Source organism: Panulirus ornatus, chromosome 14 (assembly GCF_036320965.1).
Source record: "Panulirus ornatus isolate Po-2019 chromosome 14, ASM3632096v1, whole genome shotgun sequence".
Taxonomy (NCBI): domain Eukaryota; kingdom Metazoa; phylum Arthropoda; class Malacostraca; order Decapoda; family Palinuridae; genus Panulirus; species Panulirus ornatus.
Window position 1 is genome coordinate 52,384,712 of NC_092237.1, and position 24,229 is coordinate 52,408,940.

The window sequence follows — 24,229 nt, forward strand, 5'->3', positions numbered from 1 at the left end:
AGACTGAGTGTGAACGAATGTGGTCTTTGTTGTCTATTCCTAGCGCTACCTCGTGCACATGCGGGGGGAGGGGGTTGTTATTTCTTGTGTGGCGGGGTGGCGATGGGAATGAATAAGGGCAGACAGTATGAATTATGTACATGTGCATATATGTATATGTCTGTGTGTGTATATATATGTATACGTTGAGATGTATAGGTATGTATATTTGCGTGTGTGGACGGGTATGTGTATACATGTGTATGTGGGTGGGTTGGGCCATTCTTTCATCTGTTTCCTTGCACTGCCTTGCTAATGCGGGAGACAGCGACAAAGCAAAATGAATAAATAAATGAATAGATAGATAATATTTATATATATACTTTTTCATACAAATTTGCTATTTCCTTCTTTTGGAAAGTAAAATAGGAGAGAATTTCCAGCGCCCCTATCCTGCCCCTTTTAGTCGACTTCTACAACACGCAGGGAATATGGGTATTTCCTATGTGTCATAGATGATTAAGAATGGCATAAGCTTGGGGCTGGAAACTCTCCTTTTGTGTTACTTTCCAAAAGAAGGAATAGAGCAAGGAGCCAAGTGAGGATTCTGTCATCTTTGGCTTAATCATCAGTTCTTGATGCTATTTCGCTCAAGTAGGAAATGGCAAATGTGCGAAATAATAGATGTATATATGGTGTTTGATGTCACCAAGGCTGTTTAATGTTTATAATGGATGGTAAGGTTAGGGAGATCAATACAAGAGGCCTGGAGAGAGGAGTAGTATGCTGACTGTTGGGGATGGGAGGCCTGGGAGATGAGTCAGTTATTATTTGATGATAGCATGACACTGGTTGCAAATTCGAGTGAGAAACTGCTGAAGCTAGTGTCTGAGTTTAGGTGAAAGTTGTGAGTAAATGTGAGTAAAAGCAAGATTTATAAGTTTGGCAGTGAACAGCAACAGGTTACTTTGAGTGTGAGTTTGAATGGAGAGAACTTGGAGGAATTGTAGTGTGCCATATGCACCTGGAAGGTGTATATAGTAGTGAATGGAACCATAGGAGGTGAATAGAACCATAGGATGGGTGAGGGTGTAAAGGTCATATTCAAATTGAGGAATGTGTGGAAAGAGTGGTGACTGTCCCTAAGGGCAAAGATAGATATGTATGATAGTACAGTAATCCCACTGGTGCTGTATCGATGCGAGGCATATGATGTAGGCAGAAGCACGAAGAAGAGAGTGAATGTGTTGGAAATGAAAGTTTGAAGTCAGTTTGCATTGTGAGGAGTGTTGATTGAATACAGAATGACAGGATAAGATAGAGGTGTGGTGGTAAGGATAGGATGTGTATGACAGCTGAAAAGGGTGTTCTGAAATGTCTTGGACATATGGAAAGGGTGACTAAGAGGGTATACATGTCTGAAGTGGAGGGAACAAAGAAAAGGGGAGAAGCCAAGGAGGTGGAAGGATTGAGTGAAAAATGCTTTGAAGGTTTAGGGCTTGAACATGCAGGAGGGTTTGAGGCATACAAGGGTTAGAGCAAACTGGAGTGATTTTTCATACACTTGACAAATTGTTGTTGGTAGGCTGAACCAGAGCATATGAAGCAGTTGGGGGAAACCATGGAAAGGTCCTTAGGATCTAGTTGTGGATGGGAGGCTGTGGTTTTGTAAATTATACATGACAGCTGGAGGCTAAGTGTGAATGAATGCAGTCATTCCTCCTGACTAGCCACACTTTTGTTATAGGCCTACTTTTTGTGGGCATTCAGTAGTGTGGTTGCACCTTTCCCTTAGATAGGTAATATCATGTACAGTGGTTCACATTCTTCCAATATTTATAATAGAAAATTTAATTGTTATTGTTGCTTTTCACTTCAGGTGGTAGCAAAGAGCGATGCAAATACTGGCCATTGTGCAAAGCTGGAGAGGCATGCCCTTATCATCATCCCACTGTCACCTGCAAGTGAGTATAACTACTTTCTTCTTTTCACTTCTCTCAATATTATCTTGAATAGTGTTAATGTTTCCTTTCAGAAATCTAATTCATATTGTTTACCACATCCCTCACACTTTTGAGTATGATGTTTCGAGAGGTTTTGAACCCCAAGGAATTCTTGGGATTCTCTCAAAGCTCATGGGATACTGTTCCAGAGGGAAACATCTTACCAAATTTCAGATGACATTTTTTACTATATGTATCTATCTATCTTGCTATCTGTCTATCTCTGAAACTCCCTCAAGGGGGTGGCGTCACAATGATAATTTCTATAACTAGTGAACTCCAGTTATGTGTACCATATGCTTCTTTTCATTTCAAGGTTAACCATGTCTAAATTTTACTATTACAAATCAGTTGCAGAGAAGAGATTGAGGATTTTGTCCCTCAATCATCACCTAATCTAATTTCTTACTGTGAAAGCTAATACTTGCCATTGTCAACTTTGTAAGAAAAGAACACATGAAATTATATAATGCACTTGATGACCCCATAGCAAAACATTGTATATTTGGATATTGTTGGTTGAAGAGATATGGTATGATGTATGAGTGCTTATTATGGTGTTCTATAGTTTTTTGTTGTTTATTTTGTAGCGTATTAGTATTATTTGAGAAGGTTCTGTTTGTTTCTTGTGTGGTGAGGTTGGTGGTTGTGTTGCTCAGTGATTGTATTTGTTCTGTATATTTGGATATTGTTGGTTGAAGAGATTTTGTTTGATGTATGAGTGCTTATAATGATGTTCCATAGTTTTTGTTGTTGTAGTTTGTTATATTATGGTGTATTATTTGAGAAGGTTCTTTTTGTTTCTTGTTTGGTGAAGTTGTTGGTTGTGTTGTTTAATGACTGGCCTTTTTCTGTATTTATAAAATGCAAAATTTTTGTCCTGCTGTTTTAAGACTTTTTGAATCTTGAGGAAGAAATTTAGGGTGAAATGATTTCTGACTGCATGGAAAGTTATTTTTGGTGGCTCTTAAGATACTTCTGGTACTTTAGGGCATAGCTTGGTATATTGATTAGCAGGAGTTCTAGAGATAATAGTAGTAAATAATCAGAAAATTTGTAAATTTGGTGAAAAACTGATCATTCTGCACTTTTGCAATTTGTCTTCTTCTTAAGTGGTGTAAGTTAGTTGGTTTATTTAGAGTAAAAGTTTTATTGGGAAGTGATCTGGAGATAGGATATTGATCATTTTCCAAGTTGTATAGGTGCATAAGGCAAGATTGGTGAAGGTTCCCTGGTGAAGTGGATTGATGGGTAAGACTGGGAGTTCTGGTGAATTGGTTATGGAGGTTTGTGATATCTAATGTGTGTAGTGATGCAATGAGTATTGTGTTATATGGGTTTTGGAACTCAGTGATGAGCCATGTTAGATCTTGTATACTGAAGACACCACAGAGTAGCAGGTTCAGGAGGGTAGGTGTCTGTTAATGAAGTGTATGTGTAAGAGGGCTGGAAACTGGTGGAGGGATATGGTGGTGGCTGTGTTAGAAATATTAAATTTAATTTAAGTTTTGATGTACATTATGTTTGTTGTTTTGAGAAAGTTGTTTCATGTGTCAAGGGATGTCTTTGTGTGAATATGATTAGTTTACCATCATGTGAATTAGTTCACATGCATTGGACGAGGGGATGTGCATGAATTGATTGAGTTTTGTGGTCTGTGGTGTCTTTGGAGATTTTTTTGATGGTGCTGAAAGGTGTCTATAGTGACAAGTAGAAGGTGGACTTGGGAGAAGGCCAAAGAAGGGGATTATCACTGGGGGTGGAAATCCACAGGTTTAAGCTCTGTTGCATGTACATTTTTTGTGAGAGATGAGGGTAAGATAGTGTAAGTGTATCCTTTAAGGATAGATTTTGTATTTGAATAGATACTGTCAGCTTGTGATGTGTTAATTTTCTAATCATAGGTGTGAGCATAGGTGTGACACGTAATTAGAACTAAAAAAGGTAGACAAAAATAAATTGGAGAGAGTAAGAATATTCATTTAAATGAAATATGTAAATTTGTTACTGATCAGGCTATCCTTGCCAAACATGAATTGTCAAATGTATTGGATAGAGTTGTGCGCAGGAGGATGGATGTGCTGGAAATGAGATGTTTGAGGACAATGTGTGGTGTGAGGTGGTTTGATCGAGTAAGTAACGTAAGGGTAAGAGAGATGTGTGGCAATAAAAAGAGCGTGGTTGAGAGAGCAGAAGAGGGTGTTTTGAAATGGTTTGGGCACATGGAGAGATTGAGTGAGGAAAGATTGACCAAGAGGATATAAGTGTCGGAGGTGGAGGGAACGAGAAGTGGGAGACCAAATTGGAGGTGGAAAGATGGAGTGAAAAAGATTTTGTGTGATCAGGGCCTGACCATGCAGGAGGGTGAAAGGAGGGCAAGGAATAGAGTGAATTGGATCGATGTGGTATGCCGGGGTTGACGTGCTGTCAGTGGATTGAATCAGGGCCTGTGAAGCGTCTGGGGTAAACCATGGAAAGCTGTGTAGGTATGTATATTTGCGTGTGTGGACGTATGTATATACATGTGTATGGGGGTGGGTTGGGCCATTTCTTTCATCTGTTTCCTTGCGCTACCTCGCAAACGTGGGAGACAGCGACAAAGCAAAAAAAAAAAAAAAAAAAAAATGAGTAAATTTATTCTTTTGTGTGGAGGAGGCATGTAAGTATAGCAATAAGTGGAGACTCTTTTGCTGTGGCCATCCCCTGATGGGAGTTCCCAAAAGGGAAAGGCATCAGAGATATAGATAGATAGACAGATAAATAGTTTTGTCCCTGATACAGATTTTTTATTTTTTTGCTTTTTCTGTCAGTTTTTAATAAGATGCATCTGTTATGAATTAAGTAAAGAAATTAGAATTCAAAGCTAAGCATATTTATTTCTCATTTATTTTTTTTCATCAACCCTCACATCCCTGTTTGTGTCAGAAAGCTAATTTTTCTTATTCTATTTAATCTACTCTTCCAGGTCCTTTCCAGCCTGCAAATATGGTGATAAATGCCTCTTCATTCATCCCAACTGTTTATTTGATGGTGCATGTACTCGCATAGGTTGCCCATATACTCATGCCAGTTCTAGAAATTTGGCCCTTGCGTCAGGTAAGTTGAAGGCAAAAAGAATCTGTGTATTTGAGAAAAGTAGACACTATCAGAAACAGTTTAGTAAATAGCCAGTTGCAGCTTGGAGTTTTATTAAGTTGGTTTAAGAGTTTTTTAACTGTGTTTGTCTTTGTTGCCGTAATGAGGTTGCATTAGGGACTAAGTCTTCCTGGAAAAATCCTCACTTTTCTGTCTTTACCAAATGATAGTATAGGAGGGAAGGGTTTCCAGCCTCCACTTGAACCCCTCTTAGTTGCTTTCTACGGCACACAGGAGGTATATTGGCAGTATGCCTATCCCTTACATAACATCTCTTTTACTAAAATTTTGCTATATCATAACTCATGAATAAGAAAGCATGTTCAAATACCAGAAGGTCAAACCTCAATTTGACAGAATATTGAATCTCTGAACTTATAAATTTCCTCTTTCTTTCATACTTGTTCACCATTTGCCACATTAGTGAGGTAGTACCTGGAACAGATGAAGAAAAAGCCTCATTTGCCTATATCCATTATTTAGCTGTTGTGTGTAATGCACCATAACTGCACCCCCTTTCCACAACCAGTCCCCACGGACCTTTCTTTGATTTACCCTAGCTGCTTCAAATGGAATAAATTTTCAGACCCTTTTGAAATACCAATAAAGAAAAATAATAAGAAATTTGTTGTTCGCTGATGATACAGCGCTGGTGGCTGATTCATGTGAGAAACTGCAGAAGCTGGTGACTGAGTTTGGTAAAGTGTGTGGAAGAAGAAAGTTAAGAGTAAATGTGAATAAGAGCAAGGTTATTAGGTACAGTAGGGTTGAGGGTCAAGTCAATTGGGAGGTGAGTTTGAATGGAGAAAAACTGGAGGAAGTGAAGTGTTTTAGATATCTGGGAGTGGATCTGTCAGCGGATGGAACCATGGAAGCGGAAGTGGATCATAGGGTGGGGGAGGGGGCGAAAATTTTGGGAGCCTTGAAAAATGTGTGGAAGTCGAGAACATTATCTCGGAAAGCAAAAATGGGTATGTTTGAAGGAATAGTGGTTCCAACAATGTTGTATGGTTGCGAGGCGTGGGCTATGGATAGAGTTGTGCGCAGGAGGATGGATGTGCTGGAAATGAGATGTTTGAGGACAATGTGTGGTGTGAGGTGGTTTGATCGAGTAAGTAACGTAAGGGTAAGAGAGATGTTTGGGAATAAAAAGAGCGTGGTTGAGAGAGCAGAAGAGGGTGTTTTGAAATGGTTTGGGCACATGGAGAGAATGAGTGAGGAAAGATTGACCAAGAGGATATATGTGTCGGAGGTGGAGGGAACGAGGAGAAGAGGGAGACCAAATTGGAGGTGGAAAGATGGAGTGAAAAAGATTTTGTGTGATCGGGGCCTGAACATGCAGGAGGGTGAAAGGAGGGCAAGGAATAGAGTGAATTGGAGCGATGTGGTATACATGGTTTGACGTGCTGTCAGTGGATTGAATCAGGGCATGTGAAGCGTCTGGGGTAAACCATGGAAAGCTGTGTAGGTATGTATATTTGCGTGTGTGGACGTGTGTATGTACATGTGTATGGGGGGGGGGTTGGGCCATTTCTTTCGTCTGTTTCCTTGCGCTACCTCGCAAACGCGGGAGACAGCGACAAAGTATAAAAAAAAAAAAAAAAAAAAATGAGTAAATTTATTCTTTTGTGTGGAGGAGGCATGTAAGTATAGCAATAAGTGGAGACTCTTTTGCTGTGGCCATCCCCTGATGGGAGTTCCCAAAAGGGAAAGGCATCAGAGATATAGATAGATAGACAGATAAATAGTTTTGTCCCTGATACAGATTTTTTATTTTTTTGCTTTTTCTGTCAGTTTTTAATAAGATGCATCTGTTATGAATTAAGTAAAGAAATTAGAATTCAAAGCTAAGCATATTTATTTCTCATTTATTTTTTTTCATCAACCCTCACATCCCTGTTTGTGTCAGAAAGCTAATTTTTCTTATTCTATTTAATCTACTCTTCCAGGTCCTTTCCAGCCTGCAAATATGGTGATAAATGCCTCTTCATTCATCCCAACTGTTTATTTGATGGTGCATGTACTCGCATAGGTTGCCCATATACTCATGCCAGTTCTAGAAATTTGGCCCTTGCGTCAGGTAAGTTGAAGGCAAAAAGAATCTGTGTATTTGAGAAAAGTAGACACTATCAGAAACAGTTTAGTAAATAGCCAGTTGCAGCTTGGAGTTTTATTAAGTTGGTTTAAGAGTTTTTTAACTGTGTTTGTCTTTGTTGCCGTAATGAGGTTGCATTAGGGACTAAGTCTTCCTGGAAAAATCCTCACTTTTCTGTCTTTACCAAATGATAGTATAGGAGGGAAGGGTTTCCAGCCTCCACTTGAACCCCTCTTAGTTGCTTTCTACGGCACACAGGAGGTATATTGGCAGTATGCCTATCCCTTACATAACATCTCTTTTACTAAAATTTTGCTATATCATAACTCATGAATAAGAAAGCATGTTCAAATACCAGAAGGTCAAACCTCAATTTGACAGAATATTGAATCTCTGAACTTATAAATTTCCTCTTTCTTTCATACTTGTTCACCATTTGCCACATTAGTGAGGTAGTACCTGGAACAGATGAAGAAAAAGCCTCATTTGCCTATATCCATTATTTAGCTGTTGTGTGTAATGCACCATAACTGCACCCCCTTTCCACAACCAGTCCCCACGGACCTTTCTTTGATTTACCCTAGCTGCTTCAAATGGAATAAATTTTCAGACCCTTTTGAAATACCAATAAAGAAAAATAATAAGAAATTTGTTGTTCGCTGATGATACAGCGCTGGTGGCTGATTCATGTGAGAAACTGCAGAAGCTGGTGACTGAGTTTGGTAAAGTGTGTGGAAGAAGAAAGTTAAGAGTAAATGTGAATAAGAGCAAGGTTATTAGGTACAGTAGGGTTGAGGGTCAAGTCAATTGGGAGGTGAGTTTGAATGGAGAAAAACTGGAGGAAGTGAAGTGTTTTAGATATCTGGGAGTGGATCTGTCAGCGGATGGAACCATGGAAGCGGAAGTGGATCATAGGGTGGGGGAGGGGGCGAAAATTTTGGGAGCCTTGAAAAATGTGTGGAAGTCGAGAACATTATCTCGGAAAGCAAAAATGGGTATGTTTGAAGGAATAGTGGTTCCAACAATGTTGTATGGTTGCGAGGCGTGGGCTATGGATAGAGTTGTGCGCAGGAGGATGGATGTGCTGGAAATGAGATGTTTGAGGACAATGTGTGGTGTGAGGTGGTTTGATCGAGTAAGTAACGTAAGGGTAAGAGAGATGTTTGGGAATAAAAAGAGCGTGGTTGAGAGAGCAGAAGAGGGTGTTTTGAAATGGTTTGGGCACATGGAGAGAATGAGTGAGGAAAGATTGACCAAGAGGATATATGTGTCGGAGGTGGAGGGAACGAGGAGAAGAGGGAGACCAAATTGGAGGTGGAAAGATGGAGTGAAAAAGATTTTGTGTGATCGGGGCCTGAACATGCAGGAGGGTGAAAGGAGGGCAAGGAATAGAGTGAATTGGAGCGATGTGGTATACATGGTTTGACGTGCTGTCAGTGGATTGAATCAGGGCATGTGAAGCGTCTGGGGTAAACCATGGAAAGCTGTGTAGGTATGTATATTTGCGTGTGTGGACGTGTGTATGTACATGTGTATGGGGGGGGGGTTGGGCCATTTCTTTCGTCTGTTTCCTTGCGCTACCTCGCAAACGCGGGAGACAGCGACAAAGTATAAAAAAAAAAAAAAAAAAAAAAAAAAAAAAAAATAAGAAATTTTTACTGATATTGATCCAAACTAAGAATGTAGCCTTTTCAGAGGACAAAGACTTGTGTAAAGAGAAAAAAGAAGCATTCATAGCTGCTGAATTTTTTGTGCTCTTGAGAAGTGCCCTCCCCTGTAAACTAAGTAAGAAAGAGTAATTTTCCATTGCCTGCCAGAAAAAGATGACTCAGAGTGTGAGGCAGATGATCCTACAGTTGTTTGCTCTCCTTAACAGTCTTCATACTTCCCAATAAAACCACTTTAAGCAATTATAGACTGCACCAATGCATATATGGCAGTTTTTTCTAGGTCCCATGGATATTCATGTACATCACAGTTAAGGGAATAAAGTTTGGTAGCTGTGAGGTAAATCTGAATTTTGCAATCAACATATGTAAATGTTTGATTGAATCCAACCATTGCAGCATTAGGATTATTACAATATTATTAAATAATGAATGGTAGCTGAGAACAATTAATGTGCTCTTGGAGAATGGCAGGTAACTTGTCCTGCCTTTGTTTAGATATTCAGCTGATTTAGAAGTCTTTTTGGTTGCTAGGAAGGTGTGGAAAAAAGTCTGTTATCCTTAGTACCCATGCAGCTTCTACTTTAAGTGCATAGTTGGTCCACCTGAATGTCATGTGTACAATTTTAAAGCTGTGGGAAATGCTGTATGTAGATTGTTGGATGACCGTGGTGTATTAGGAAGAACACTTATGTATCAGTTGATGGAGTTGGTGAAATACAAAGAAATAAATGACTTGCATGATGATTTTAGCTGGATTCTGTAAGGATGAGGAATGACTACTAACAACTGAATCTAAATTATTTTTCCTTGAGCAATGGAGGACTTTTACAACACATTAAAGGTAAAGAGCTAGAATATATTCAGAGACTGTATCCAAAGCCTCCCTTACACATGCTAGCCATGTGATTTATTCACATTTAAAAGGTGTAATATTTCTACATGTATTCATATCATTCACCACCGCTGTCCCTGTGTATGAGGTAAAAGTGTGTAAACGAGAACAACTACCCGAGGCATTCTTACATTTGGGTTATGTTCACTGTTCTCCATGAAAACAATGTAAACAGTTTCATTTACCCTGTGTAATACACAAGATTTTAAAAGTTCAAGGCATCATGTGTTTTAAAATCACTGGACGTATGTATATGCTACTGTATTTGAAAGGGTATAATGATCTGCATATTTTGCCTGCAAGGCTTTTTTTTCTTTGACTGTAGTTGTTAGATGATACTATTATAAGTGTGCTTTTTTCTGTCCATTTTACTCCATGATATTTACCTTATTGATTATGAGAAATTTTTATAAAAGGTGACACTTTTTTATCTTTAGGTTAATGCCTCATACACGGATAGGATATGTACATTTTTCCCAGGTATTATTTTAAACAGCTGGTTTGCATGGAAAAAAGAAATTTCAGACAGTTATTTTTCTTTCTTTAAGGCTCCAGTCATGGAGAAAAGTCCACATCAAGGCCAGGCACTAATTGAAATATAGAGAGGATTATTAAATGGAAGAAGAAAAGGCAAGGGAAAGTATTTACAAATTTTGAGAGTGAAAAACATGTCTTTTAAAATGTGCCAGGTCGTAGTTATTGGGAAAGACATGAGAAGATAGAGAGTTCCAAAGCTTCAATGTGTAGGGAAAGAAGCAAGTGTTGAAATGGCCCACCTTTGAGTTGCTGATGGCCACACAATAATCTTGTGATGCAGCTGCTTGCAGAGTTTTGCGTGGTCTAACTAGTGGTGTGGGCAGCCAGCTCTACAGAGTAAAAAGCAAAGTGATACCTATAGAAGAGGGAAATTGAACCAGTGCTGCAGTGCAAGGCAAGGGGGTCAAGTTTGGAAGTTAGCCTGGGACGGTTTATACGGCAGATAGCTTTCGATTCAATTCTGTCAGTTAAGCATGCAGAGCTAGAACACCCCAAGTATGAGAGTAGTACTCCATACAAGGATTAATCAATACCTTGTATAATTGGAGCAACTGTTCAGAAGAGGTTTCGACATCTAAACAGGACGCCCAGTTTCTTAGAGGCAGACTTAGCTATTCCTGTAATGTCGAGTTTCCAAGAAAGAGTGGATATTACAGTAGTACCAAGGATGTTCATTGAGTCAATAGGTGGAATTACAGAACAGTCAAAGGAAAGATGAGAGTTGTGTGGAGTTTATGATAGAAATATGGGTAGACATTGGGTCTTGGAGGCATTAAACTTGACAAGATTTTATCAACCCCTCCGAGATATCCTGTCCAAGTCTGAATTTATTGAGGAAGCTGTGTCAAGACAAGGTGCAGATCGAGTGAGAGAAGAGGGAGCAGAATTGAAGGATATGGATGAATGCAGTGTTGAGTCGTCAGCATATGAGTCCATTGGATTATTTGTGGAGGAGAGGGAATTGTTGAAAAAAAGGAAAGAAAGTGTAGGGGGCAAGACAGAACCATGAGAGACACCGCTTTTGATGAAGAAAAGGGGGCAGCTGATCCATCAACAACCACAGAGATAGATTGGCCAGAGAGGAAGCTAGATATGAAGGAGCAAAAGTGAGGGAGGGAAGCCAAAAGAGGGGAGCTTAGAGATGAGACCTCTGTGACACACCCTGTCAAAAGCCTTAGTTACATCATGGGTAACTGCACATGACTCCCCAGTATATTTCTGGGATGATGACCAGACATTAGTGAAATAGGAGAGAATATCATCAGTGGATCTCACCTTATGGAAGTCATACTGGTGGTCAGAGAGAAGACCGATTTTTGAGGTGTTTAAGGATATGGGTGATGAGGAGTGATTCAAAGACATTGGAAATTGTAGATGTCAGAGCAATAGGACAGTAGTCAGAGGGGTCAGAACAGTCACCATTCTTAGGGATGGGATGTATCAGTGCATGCTTCCAAGGAGAAGGAAAAGTGTTGGTTTTTAAAGAGAAATAGAAGAGACGAGCAAGCACAGGTACAAGTTCAGAGGCATACTCTTTCTATATATGGGGATGGATGCCATCACCCTAAGCCTTGCTTGTGTCCGGAGAAAGAAGTGCTATTTGGACAGTCTGAAAAGAGATTATGGGAAGAGGCATAGGATTAGTAAGAGGAGCATCAGGTGGTGGAGTCATCCAAGATGGAGTTAGAGGTGGAACAGGAACCAAAGAGAGTTGCTTTTTCTACAGGAGAGACAGCTATAGTACCATCAGAATGAAAAGTGATGGAAAGTTAGAGCAACATAGGTTGTTAGAGATGCCCTTAGCTGAAGACCAGTTATTTTCTGTGCTATGGTAGGATCTTCTCTCCTAGGAGACACTCTTCCCTCCCATCCATCTTGTCTGTAAGGTGAAAAAGCTGTAATGAAGGATAATTTTTCAGTTCACTAATGTGATCAGTTTAGAAAATCACTAGGTAGTAAAGTCTTTTAAAATTGGCATTAAATGTACAAATTCTATATTGGAACTGTTGGTTTGTGTGGTCCAGTAGGCCATGTGACACACCACTGAGCTTCCTTGAGAGATATCATACTTTTAAAGCAGAGAGAAAAGCCTTTCTATTAGAGCTTGTGTATTTGATGTAGCAGAATTTTTTTTTAATGTTTTGTGACAGATCTTAGCTCTTTAACTGTGGTTTTGGAAGTCAGTTATTTATGTCTTCACTTATTCCATTTATTGAGGATTGATTTTTTTCCTGACAGCTGCAGTGACTCAAAAGCACAGGATTGCTTCTCAAAACCGATCTTTAAAGATCAAATGCAAGTTCTTCCCAAAGTGTACTAACATGTCATGCCCCTTCCTTCATCCAAAGGTAAGATTTTAGAGAATTGTATTTGTGTTGTATTTGAGCCAAACCATTGTTTGCATTAGGCTTAGTATGTGTGTATAGATATTTGCTAAGACTAAGCCTGGCATGGGCATTTGTCAGTGACATCCAGTTCTTGGGTGTGCCAATAATGGCTCATGTTGAGTTTAAGTTCTTAGGGTGCCATTACTGGCACTAGTCAACCCATGTGTGACTCAGCGTAGTGGGTTTCTTTAGATGTATGTGTATGTTGTGTAAGATGACTAGTCTTAGTCAGGATGAATTAATCATGATAAATCATAATTAATCATAATAGAAAATCGTAAAGAAATGTTAGGTGTTTGATGTTGTCCCTTTGTATATATGATACTTATATATTGTAGTTGCTTGGGCATTATGGAGCAACTGTCAGTCTGCTTGTCTCTGCATGCTCATGTTAAGTAATGTTAGATATCAGCAAATTCAATCTTGTTACTTTCATATCATTAGACTATATGTGAAATGAAAGTGCATAATTTTAACCCCATCCCTTACCTTTTTTTTTTTTTAGTGTTCCAAAAATCATCAATTTATTCAATGCAGTTTTGAAATGTAATGTATATAGAAAGAAAAAGAAACAAAATATTTTGTTTCAAATGATAATATTTTAGAAAATGTTACATAATGAAATATACAGTTGTTGTGGGTCCAAGTTATCTTAATGAATACAAATATGATTGTAAAAAATAGGAAATTTAACTATATGAACTTCAGCTTTTAGAATGCATTAGAAATAAAAAAAAGTGACAGCTTATTGAAGGAATGCATAAGTCATATTATTTCAGTAGTTTTTATTGGTCACCATTTATTACTTCCACTATCCTGTAATACTGCTGTCAACCTTTCCTTTACATACCTACTTGATCCTTCAATTATCATGTCAGGAAGTTCATTACTGTATCAGAGAAACTTTAGAAATACTGCTACATATTCTGATGTTCATCATTTGTATAACTATCGGCATTATTATAAACAGCAAAAGCAAGTGGATGGGCAGGCACAGTTACAGGTAGATAACTTTTCTTTTGAACCAGGTGGACTATCTGAGTTAGGACTTGTAAGATCTCTGTATAGTCTTCACTCTCATATTCATTTTTACTCAGCTTACTGAAAGTGAAAGAAGGCTGAAATAAACCAGATGCTTGCACCTCCTCCAAGGAATAGTTTGCTTTAATTTCGCCTGAAGGATCAACCAAGTCACACCTTTTTTCCCCATTAGATAAGGTGTTATCTGTGTATCATCATGCTCATCACTATCATGTTCCTCATCACTCAGCATATTGGAAGTGAAAAAAACACTGGAAAAGTGAGCAAAAATAAGGCAGACACTTGCACCTCCTCTGAGATACACATCACCATGCTGTTGTCTGCAGATGTAAATAAATGCTTTTGATACCATATTTTGAGAGGAAAGACTTCTGGTATGCTCTTTTCTCATGAGAATTACAGAAAATATGTCTGGAACCCCACATAAGTTATGTCCAGATAATGATTTTCAAAATATAAGTGACCCAAGTTAACTTGACATCATAATCATTTACACAAATGTTCAGCCCAAGTATACTCAGGATAGTAAGGGAAGGGGCTAGTAAACAACAAAATGTAAATAAAAGTATATTAAATGTTTCAGTAACTTTGGTCCTAAAGAACAACTGAATAAAAATTTTGAGCCCAGCCTTATTTGGCCTATAAAGTGATTACATTGTAGATATTTTACTTTATTAGTGGAATAGTGGGTTTGGAAGAATGTCTGATCTTTCCTGAGTGATTTAGTTGTGATTCTACATTGCATGTTTTGTAAATACAGTTACAATGGAATGCTGGGATCCTGAACATTATAAAATTTTTATTTTTCCAGATTTCTGATTTATTTTAAACAATACATTTAAGTATTTATCTTGCTATGCATCAAGTGAGCCTACCATAGGCTTTCACATCAGCACCAGATTTTAACTTATTATGTATGTGCACACTTTCACAATACTTTTAACTTTCTCCCCTATCCCTGGGGATAGGGGAGAAAGAATACTTCCCACGTATTCCCTGCGTGTCGTAGAAGGCGACTAAAAGGGGAGGGAGCAGGGGGCTGGAAATCCTCCCCTCTTGTTTTTTTTTTAACTTTCCAAGAGAAGGAACAGAGAAGGGGGCCAGGTGAGGATATTCCCTCAGAGGCCCAGTCCTCTGTTCTTAACGCTACCTTGCTAATGCGGGAAATGGCGAATAGTTTGATAGAAAGAAAGGAATAATGAAAATAAAACAAAGGCAATTTATTCTTTTATTTATTTTTTATATCTTTATCGCATTCTCAAGGCCCCAGAGTTTTCATTTCCAGATTTTTGATGTACTTGTATTAGACATAGGATATTTTATACTTCGACTACTGAACAAAATTGGGATTACCATAATGCTTGTATCAGTATGGTAATATGTTTCATAATGTTCAATCTAAGCTCATATCTAGTTGATTATTTTGTATCCAATCTTTTCAGGCTTGTTACTATGGAACATCATGTACACAGTCAAACTGCCCATTCACTCATCCTACTATACCCATGGGAGCCAAACTTAAATGGATAGCTCCGAAGACCTCCACAACACAGATTTCAACTTCAGTTCCCCTTGATAAAATTAAAGAAACTGAAAAACAAGATAAAAGTGTAGTGAAGGAATAACATACTATTGTTTTTGTGAAAACCATGAATGATGTTTAATTCATATATATATATTGATATTTAAAACTACTTCTAGCCATCCAAAGTATATCTGAAGCTATCCACAATGGTCTTCATGTTACTATTGAATACAGAGATTTGCAAGATTCCCCCCCCCCCCAACCTCCACAAAAAAAAAATGTTGGAGCACTGTTATATGTTACTTTGCTGTATGAAAATTTCCTCAAGACTGAAAGTTTAACTATCTGTCATCTGTTCCTATGAATTAATCTGATTTATCATTAAATATGTTGCATTGTAGATTGTATCTTTGGCAGCACAACTGTGTAGTGATAGTCATCTTATTTGATACTGATTACAAGTGAGTGTACTGTAAATGTAGCTAATTCTTTTCATTTTTCACACACAATTGCATCTCTCTCCTTTGTGCTTTAGCATCAGGAGTAGAGAACAGTGGCCTCATTAGCTCACATCCTTTCTCTTACTCTCATTTACAATACATTGAAATCAGAGCCCACCATCCCCAGCTAAGCCACAGGCTATTCCCTGCTTCATCATAACCCTTCATATAACCTGGCTCAACCCATTTATTGCATGTCAACCCCAGTTTACCATATCAGTCCAGTTCATTCCATTCCATGTATGTCTCCACCCACATGAATATTCAGGTTTGGTCTTCTCCTCCCCCTTTCTCCCTCTTCTTCTGACATTCTGATCCAATTATCAGTCTTTGCTCACTCATCCTTTCCAGATGACCACACTGCATCACCACACTGTCATCAGCTCTCTTACTTAAATTGTACTTAATACCACACCTCTCTCTTACACTGTCATTTCCTGCCTGATCAATTTGCCTCATATTAGATATTGTATTCAGGCATTTTATTTTCAAAATGTCTACCCTTTTCATAGAAATATGATAAAAGATTGTGGCAGAACTAGCTATTTTAAAGTACAGCATGTGCATCCATGTTTCTGGTGGAGCCAGCGTGCACATCCTGTAAAAACTAGAATTAATCTTCCAGTATGGCTTAGTACTGGAGATTAATTCAGAGAGGGAAACAATGTTATAATAGTACTTGACAACAGACTCACCTGCATACAGACTTCAATACTAATATATACAAAGGTGCATATGACAACTCAGGGAGTTAGTGATGAAGGTGAGCTCCAGGGTAAATACAGTCTGTGGTCATGTGATCAAAAATTGTACCAAAACTAATCAGTTTACAGCACGGCACACATAGCCATTTGATTGGTGGAGCCAGCATGGGAAGATACATACTGAAGAAAAGTGAATTAATGAGTTTAAAGGAAACAGTGTTACAGAAGTGCATAATGATACATTCGCACTCATACACACCTATATATCAGTATGTACATTGCATGGTTGCATGTGACACCTTGGGAAGATAATGATGAAGGTGAATGTAAACACTGCCCACATGAAATTTAAAAACCAAATTAGAGCAAAAAAACTCCTTCCCAGCTTCAGGTCAAATGTCTAAACTGGGCTAGATGCCATTTTTAGAGTTTGTTTCCATGTAGTAGATATGGGTTCAAGGGGTGACTGTATTACTGTCACTTAAAACTGATTATCACTTATGACACACACGTGACGTTTACTCCTAGACCACAAAATATCATAAAGGCCATAAACAAACTGAATGCCTTCATAATACTTACTGGTACTATCTTTGGATGAGAAAAGACTCCTTTAGTATCCTTTACAAACAGTTTATCCTCTCCACTCTGAGTTATGTTTTGCCTGCCTGGTCATCCACCCTATCAAAGGCAAACTGCAAACCACACCAAGCGAAGCCCCTATAGTACTTACTGACTGCCAAGCAATTCCAACCACTCAATCCCTGCATGTGAAACAAAAATAGGTACAGTTCAAACTCACTTTATCATGCCTAGCACCCAGTTCATTGCTACAGCACTATACTCCTCCCACCCAAACTATACCATAACCAACCACCATCTCCAAGTAGAAACAAACAACTTACCTCTTTCACACTGTAACAGCCTGTACTCACATACCTTCCTATTCTCAACAAACATGACATTGACAGAACAAGTATTTTTTTTATATTTTATTATACTTTGTCGCTGTCTCCCGCGTTTGCGAGGTAGCGCAAGGAAACAGACGAAAGAAATGGCCCAACCCCCCCCCCCCATACACATGTATATACATACGTCCACACACGCAAATATACATACCTACACAGCTTTCCATGGTTTACCCCAGACGCTTCACATGCCTTGATTCAATCCACTGACAGCACGTCAACCCCGGTATACCACATCGCTCCAATTCACTCTATTCCTTGCCCTCCTTTCACCCTCCTGCATGTTCAGGCCCCGATCACACAAAATCTTTTTCACTCCATCTTTCCACCTCCAGTTTGGTCTCCCTCTTCTCCTCGTTCCCTCCACCTCCGACACATATATCCTCTTGGTCAATCTTTCCTCACTCATTCTCTCCATGTGCCCACACCACTTCAAAACACCCTCTTCTGCTCTCTCAACCACGCTCTTTTTATTTCCACACCTCTCTCTTACCCTTACGTTACTCACTCGATCAAACCACCTCACACCACACATTGTCCTCAAACATCTCATTTCCAGCACATCCATCCTCCTGCGCACAACTCTATCCATAGCCCACGCCTCGCAACCATACAACATTGTTGGAACCACTATTCCTTCAAACATACCCATTTTTGCTTTCCGAGATAATGTTCTCGACTTCCACACATTCTTCAAGGCTCCCAGAATTTTTGCCCCCTCCCCCACCCTATGATCCACTTCCGCTTCCATGGTTCCATCCGCTGCCAGATCCACTCCTAGATATCTAAAACACTTCACTTCCTCCAGTTTTTCTCCATTCAAACTCACCTCCCAATTGACTTGACCCTCAACCCTACTGTACCTAATAACCTTGCTCTTATTCACATTTACTCTTAACTTTCTTCTTCCACACACTTTACCAAACTCAGTCACCAGCTTCTGCAGTTTCTCACATGAATCAGCCACCAGCGCTGTATCATCAGCGAGCAACAACTGACTCACTTCCCAAGCTCTCTCATCCCCAACAGACTTCATACTTGCCCCTCTTTCCAAAACTCTTGCATTTACCTCCCTAACAACCCCATCCATAAACAAATTAAACAACCATGGAGACATCACACACCCCTGCCGCAAACCTACATTCACTAAGAACCAATCACTTTCCTCTCTTCCTACACGTACACAGAACAAGTACATACAGTAATTATTTAGCAAGTACTAAGTAGCCACCCTCCTAACCATCTTGAATTATATAACATGATAAACACCCAACAAAAACTACTCTCCCCAGGCATGTACAAATGACACTTTCTCCTCAATGATATGGATATTACTCATCTCTAGAGTATTGCAAATATTAGGTCACTTATCAAAGGGCCCATCATGCCCAAGATGTAACTTCCATTCCATCGTTAATTTTCCTAGATTTACCATGCATGGACAAACACACATCACCACACTTATAGACATTTGGTCTTGTATGGTGGATGTAGCCACCTTCCTGTACACAATGGGAGCACCATAGAAGGGGTTCTTGGATTGTATATACATACACGTCCACACACGCAAATATACATACCCATACATCTCAATGTACACATATATATACACACACAGACACACATACATATATACACATGCACACAATTCACACTGTCTGCCTTTATTCATTCCCATCGCCACCTCGCCACACATGGAATACCATCCCCCTCCCCCTTCTCCCATAATTTATTATGTTTGTAATAGAAAAACCATCTACCTGTATTTAGAAGAGAAAAATTGTTTTGCTGTTAGGTGTTGGTAAAATTGATCATTTGGGGGAATCTTCAGAATTATCCTGAGCTTGCAGTGGAAAGAGGAGATTCTCCATGAACCTTCTTGCATGCATAGCAGAAACCAGTTGGATCCAGACAGATTTGAAACTATTTTCTTGTAGTATGCCATGAAGACACATCAAGATTGTAAAGAATATGTTAAAGTAGAAAAATCTCATATCATTTTCACAATTCTTTATGACCATGGTATATAGAGTTCTTTCACCTTGCTGTATTATATATCCCTTGTGAATTTTGATAATGAGAAATTTTGATTTAATTTGTTAAACATATTTATGCTTTTGGGTTATATATTTCATGTTTGTGATATCTTATTTTCACTCCATTAATGTTGTAAATGCTTTCATTACACCATCATACTCTGAAGGAGCTGCAGAAAGTAATATCTTGGTTACATATTATGTATTACAGAAGTAACACAGATTTAATGAGAAATGTAATTAGCTTTGTTTTATGTTTGAGATAGTCTTAGTACATTAACATCAAAAATTGCTCTTTATGATACCTCTGTTGCTTCTTGCATAGGATTCTGTGATGTAAAGATACAGTGAATAACTGTCCTTTCACGAATAAATGCATCAGATATTGATATGCATAGATGTTACTAACTATGTATAGTATGTAAATATGTCTTCTTGTAGAAAACCATATATCTATCTATCCTGAAATTATCTTTAAATGCAAACAATATGATACATTTAACTTAGTTTCTTTCTGTCTTGAAATTCTTCATGTATAAACGACATGATAGTTTTGATTTTAAAGGCAATTATTATCTCATAACTTGGGACTTCATTTTTAATTGTATATATACTGCATGATTTGTGTAGGACCACAAGAGTTGCTAGGTACCATTGTCCCATAATCAGAAGATAGACTTGTGTTATGAGGACATGCCTGTATATCACAAAAGTAAGTGGATTCTATGTACCTTATCCAGCCCATGGATTTGGGACCAGATTTATTTATTGTTAGCGATTTACTTAATATTGGTATTGCTATTTGTTATACACGTAATTTGAAAAAAGGTAAACCTATAATGTACTCTTCTTTTGTGATGGTTAGAGTACAGTGGAAACATCACTTGCATTGTGTCGTCTTTCCTGTTTGATGACTGTTTAATTTGATTACACTTATCATTTTCATACTTTTAGAGAAAAGAAAGCTAATGGTGTGCTTTAAGTGTATTTGCCATTATCGTAATACATTTCACAAGAGAAGGCCATTCTGAAGGGAAAAGTAAATTTTATCAATAAGAGAATTTAATGGATACTATTTTTGTAACAAATTACACATACAGATAAGTCTTGCCTTCATATATTGCAATATTTGTGTCAAGCAACTAGTTCTTATGTTAGAATAGAGTGGTTTGTACAGTATCGCTTGAAATTTTTTTTTGTTGCCATATATTTATTCTTGTTATGAAAGTTAGAACTATTTAAATTTGTGTGTATCCAGGCATTGTGTGAGTTTCAGTGCAGTTCTGAATTACTTTGTTGATTTAACTATTTAGATATCTGTTTTTAGAATCTGAGTTTTTAAACTTTTTCAGCACATGGTTTGATGCTTCAGACAGTCAGCAGTGTATTATATGGGGTGGGAGAGTATTATTTAGAATATATTTTAAGAATCTTGCTGTACAGTGCAACAGTAAGACAGTGATGTCTTTTCTCATGTTTGCCAGTTCATGTTGCTGGGGCACATTATGTGACATAATAATTTAAGTAATCACCTGGTAAAAAATGTACAACTCCAGATATTGGTAGTTTCATTTTACCTCTTGGTGACAACATAAGCTTTGAATCCAGCATATTATAAGTTGCAATGTTGAATTAAGTCTTATGGGCAGAATTGAATGTCCCAACCTCTCACCCCCCCCCCTTTTTTTAAGGCTTCCTTGCCATAGGGCATGGTTGCCTGTGGATGGTAGGCACTGGTTTCATCACATTAAACAAAACAACTAGAGAGTGCTTGTGTGTAAATGAGGCTATTGTTTGTTTCTGACATGACCTTGCTAAGGCAGGAGAGGAAGAGGCAGTTGCGTAGCACTGCAAACAGAGAAATGGTGGTCTCATTTGCATACATCCACTTTCTGGTTATCATGTAAAATGTACTAGGGCCAGATGAATGCAAGGGTCTTAGAATGAGAGGCAGGTATATGGTACAGTGGTGGTGAGGGGCTTTAGGAGGTGAATAAACCAGTGTTTGCAGGTGACAGCTCTAGTGGCAGATTCCAAAAAGAAACTCAGAAGTCAATGACAGAATTTGGTAGGGTGTGAAATGAGAGTTGGGAATAAAGGTAACAAAAGTGATGAGGTACTGCAGGAAGATGAGATGATGATCTGGATTTAAGTTTGAATGGGAGGACCCAGAAGAAATGGAGTACTCTAGGTACCTATGAGTGGACTTGGCAGCAAATGGAATTACAGGGACTGAAGTTTATTTGGGTTGGAGATTGGGCTAAGGGCCTAGGCACATTAAGGAGTGTGTGGAAGGTGAGTGTCCACTAGGACAAAGATGGGTATGTCTGAAGGTATCATAGTCCCAAAGGGATTATGTGTGGATGTGAGCTCTGAGTCTTGAACACAAATGAAAGTGTAAATGTGAGAAATGAAATGCCTGAGGACAATATCTTATGTGAAGCTGATTGACCATGTATGGAATAATGGTCTAAGAGAGATGTGGTCATTAGTGCAATCTGACTGAGAGAGCCAAACAGTGTGCTAAAATAGGGATATATGGAGATGATGAATGAAGGAAGACTGACTTGGACGACTGATATGCCAAAATAGAGGGAGAAAGAGGAGTACCTATGATGATATTTTGCCTTGAGGCAGGGCTAGTACGGAGCTCTCCCCACTTGTCTTGCTGTTTGGATGACTGTTTGTCATCCTCTCCTTATCATGTTTTGATTGTTGTAAAGTGCAATTTTTTGAGTTTTGTCTATTCAAAATTCAGCTGGTATTGTCATCAACCATGAATTTAGTCATTTTTGAATATTTCTGTAGTCACTCCATGTATATTTCTTAATTCTCCAGGTAATACAGTGAATAAGCATTCCAGCTTCCTAAATTGGCATCATTATATTTTCATCTGATGTCTTTAAGTATGTTTCAAGGTATTACATTTCTATGTAATATGTAATTCTAAAATAGTTTATGGTCAATGGGAGTGGTTGTCCATACAAAGTGACTTTGAGGGTTTAGGTTGGATTCATGTCTAATTGGGATTAAAAGAAAATAATTGAAGACTCCTTTGGAGATGCAGATATTTTGTTCAGTGTAACATAATGCTGCAGTGCATGTATGTTGTTACTAGTATGGTGTCACAGGATGTTATGCTGTGATTGTAAGGTTATTCATGTCATTGCTTGCTGGAGGTTATGTAGGAAGAGATTGAAGAGGGTTGGAGAAAGGACTGCTTCTAGGGAACTCCATTGTAGAGTTTGTGGGTTTTAGACATGAAGCCGTTGTGAATGACAGTGGGATGGTGGCTGCTATGGAGTTGGCCGGCCACTTATGGTCACTGTTGTGGAGAGTGGTGTTAAGTATCTTTGGTCAATAAGTGCAGTGATGCTGTGTGTATGCCTTCATGGAGTGAGTGTAAGACAACAGAGAGGGAGAGAGAAAGGGAAAGGAAGTACCATAGTTTAGATAGTTTCTAAAAGAAAAAAGAATTTCAGTTCAGGAATAAGTTTTCAATGTCTTTACTATGAAGGTTGTATCTTGGACATGGGTGGTTTTGTGGTATGTTGAACTGGTGTTTAGAATGTTGGAGAGAGAAGTGATGTCCAGAATACAGATATGTAATTCATGCATGCCAGGTGAGTGTATTTCTGGTGAAGTAGAGAGTAAGACTGGGGGAAGTGAATGTTTGTTTATATAAATTTTGGGCTCTGAATTCAAAATAATGAGTGGTAGGTGTGCTGGAAGTGAAATGCTTGATAATTTTTTTTTTCTGTTAAGAGTTCTAAATGATAACCAGTATGGGTATAACTAGGTAACCCATTACTGTCACGGATCCACAAGGCAGACCTTATGTTGCAATTCAGTCAAAAGAAATGGGCATTATGGGGTGTGGAATATGTTGATTGCTTTGGAGTTGACTGTGTAAGAGCAAGGTGTGGTGGTGGGTGCACTCTGATTCAGGAAGATGATCAAGGTATGCTGATGTGTTTCAGGCATTTGGAGAGCATGATGAGGGAGGATCTGACTAAGAGGATCTGGCCATTGCAGGCTGAGGGGAGGGGAGGCCAAACAGAAAATGGAGGGATGAAGTAATGGTAGGTTTTGGAGGTGTTGTGACCAGGGTTTGTGAATGTGTGGGGTAAAGTCAATTGAATTGGTATGGTTCATGTGGGCTGATGTTCTGTTAAAGAGCTGAACCAGAGAAACTATAGAGTACCATAGTTTGTAGGGCTTGTTTGGTGCATGTACATCCCAGCTACAGTGAATGTGAGCAAATGAGGCCATCGTTCATCTGTTCCTGGAGCTACCTCATTAAGGTAAACAGCAAACTAATATCAATAAATGATGTGTTCCATCAACATTTATTATTTTAGGGAAGGGAATTAGTAAGTATAGATTGTTGAAATGTGAAGAAGGGGTCCAGTGCTCTTGCAAATAACTGAGTGCCAAACATATTGGTTAAATTGTACTGGAAGTATTATTGTTCTGTTCTGCAAATGTTGCATAGTTGTGGGTGCTAGGTTGCCAATGATTATTCAGTTTACTCTGTTTTGTGTCATTTGCAGCTTTATTTATTTGATTTTGACAGGGTGGATGTCCAGGGAAGCAAGTCATAATTAAAGGGAAACAGATTAATTGATTGTGGAGGATACTTATAGATTCTTTTTCTTCATGAACTTCATGTTAATGTCAGTGGTATGGGGAGTGAATGTGATGTAAGGGTCAACCTAGTATTGTTGAAACTTTCTTGAGTATGGGTCGTTGACGTT

The 24,229-nt window shown here is 38.6% G+C and overlaps 1 protein-coding gene across 4 annotated transcripts in view; it reads left to right on the forward strand.

Annotated features, from left to right (window-relative positions):
* The window catches only part of Nab2 (Nuclear polyadenosine RNA-binding 2), a 59,703-nt gene extending 38,672 nt beyond the window's left edge, over window positions 1–21,031 (forward strand). For 3 of the 4 annotated variants that reach the window (XM_071669906.1, XM_071669904.1, XM_071669905.1), the window contains exons 14-15: window positions 1,859–1,943; window positions 4,948–5,164. In XM_071669906.1, the coding sequence (XP_071526007.1) occupies window positions 1,859–1,943; window positions 4,948–5,149 (287 nt within the window). In that variant the 3' untranslated portion in view covers window positions 5,150–5,164. Of the gene's footprint in view, window positions 1–1,858; window positions 1,944–4,947; window positions 5,165–12,549; window positions 12,660–15,181 lie in introns of those variants that run through there. The other variant, XM_071669907.1, reaches the window with a different exon arrangement.
* The last annotated feature ends 3,198 nt before the right edge of the window (window positions 21,032–24,229 follow it).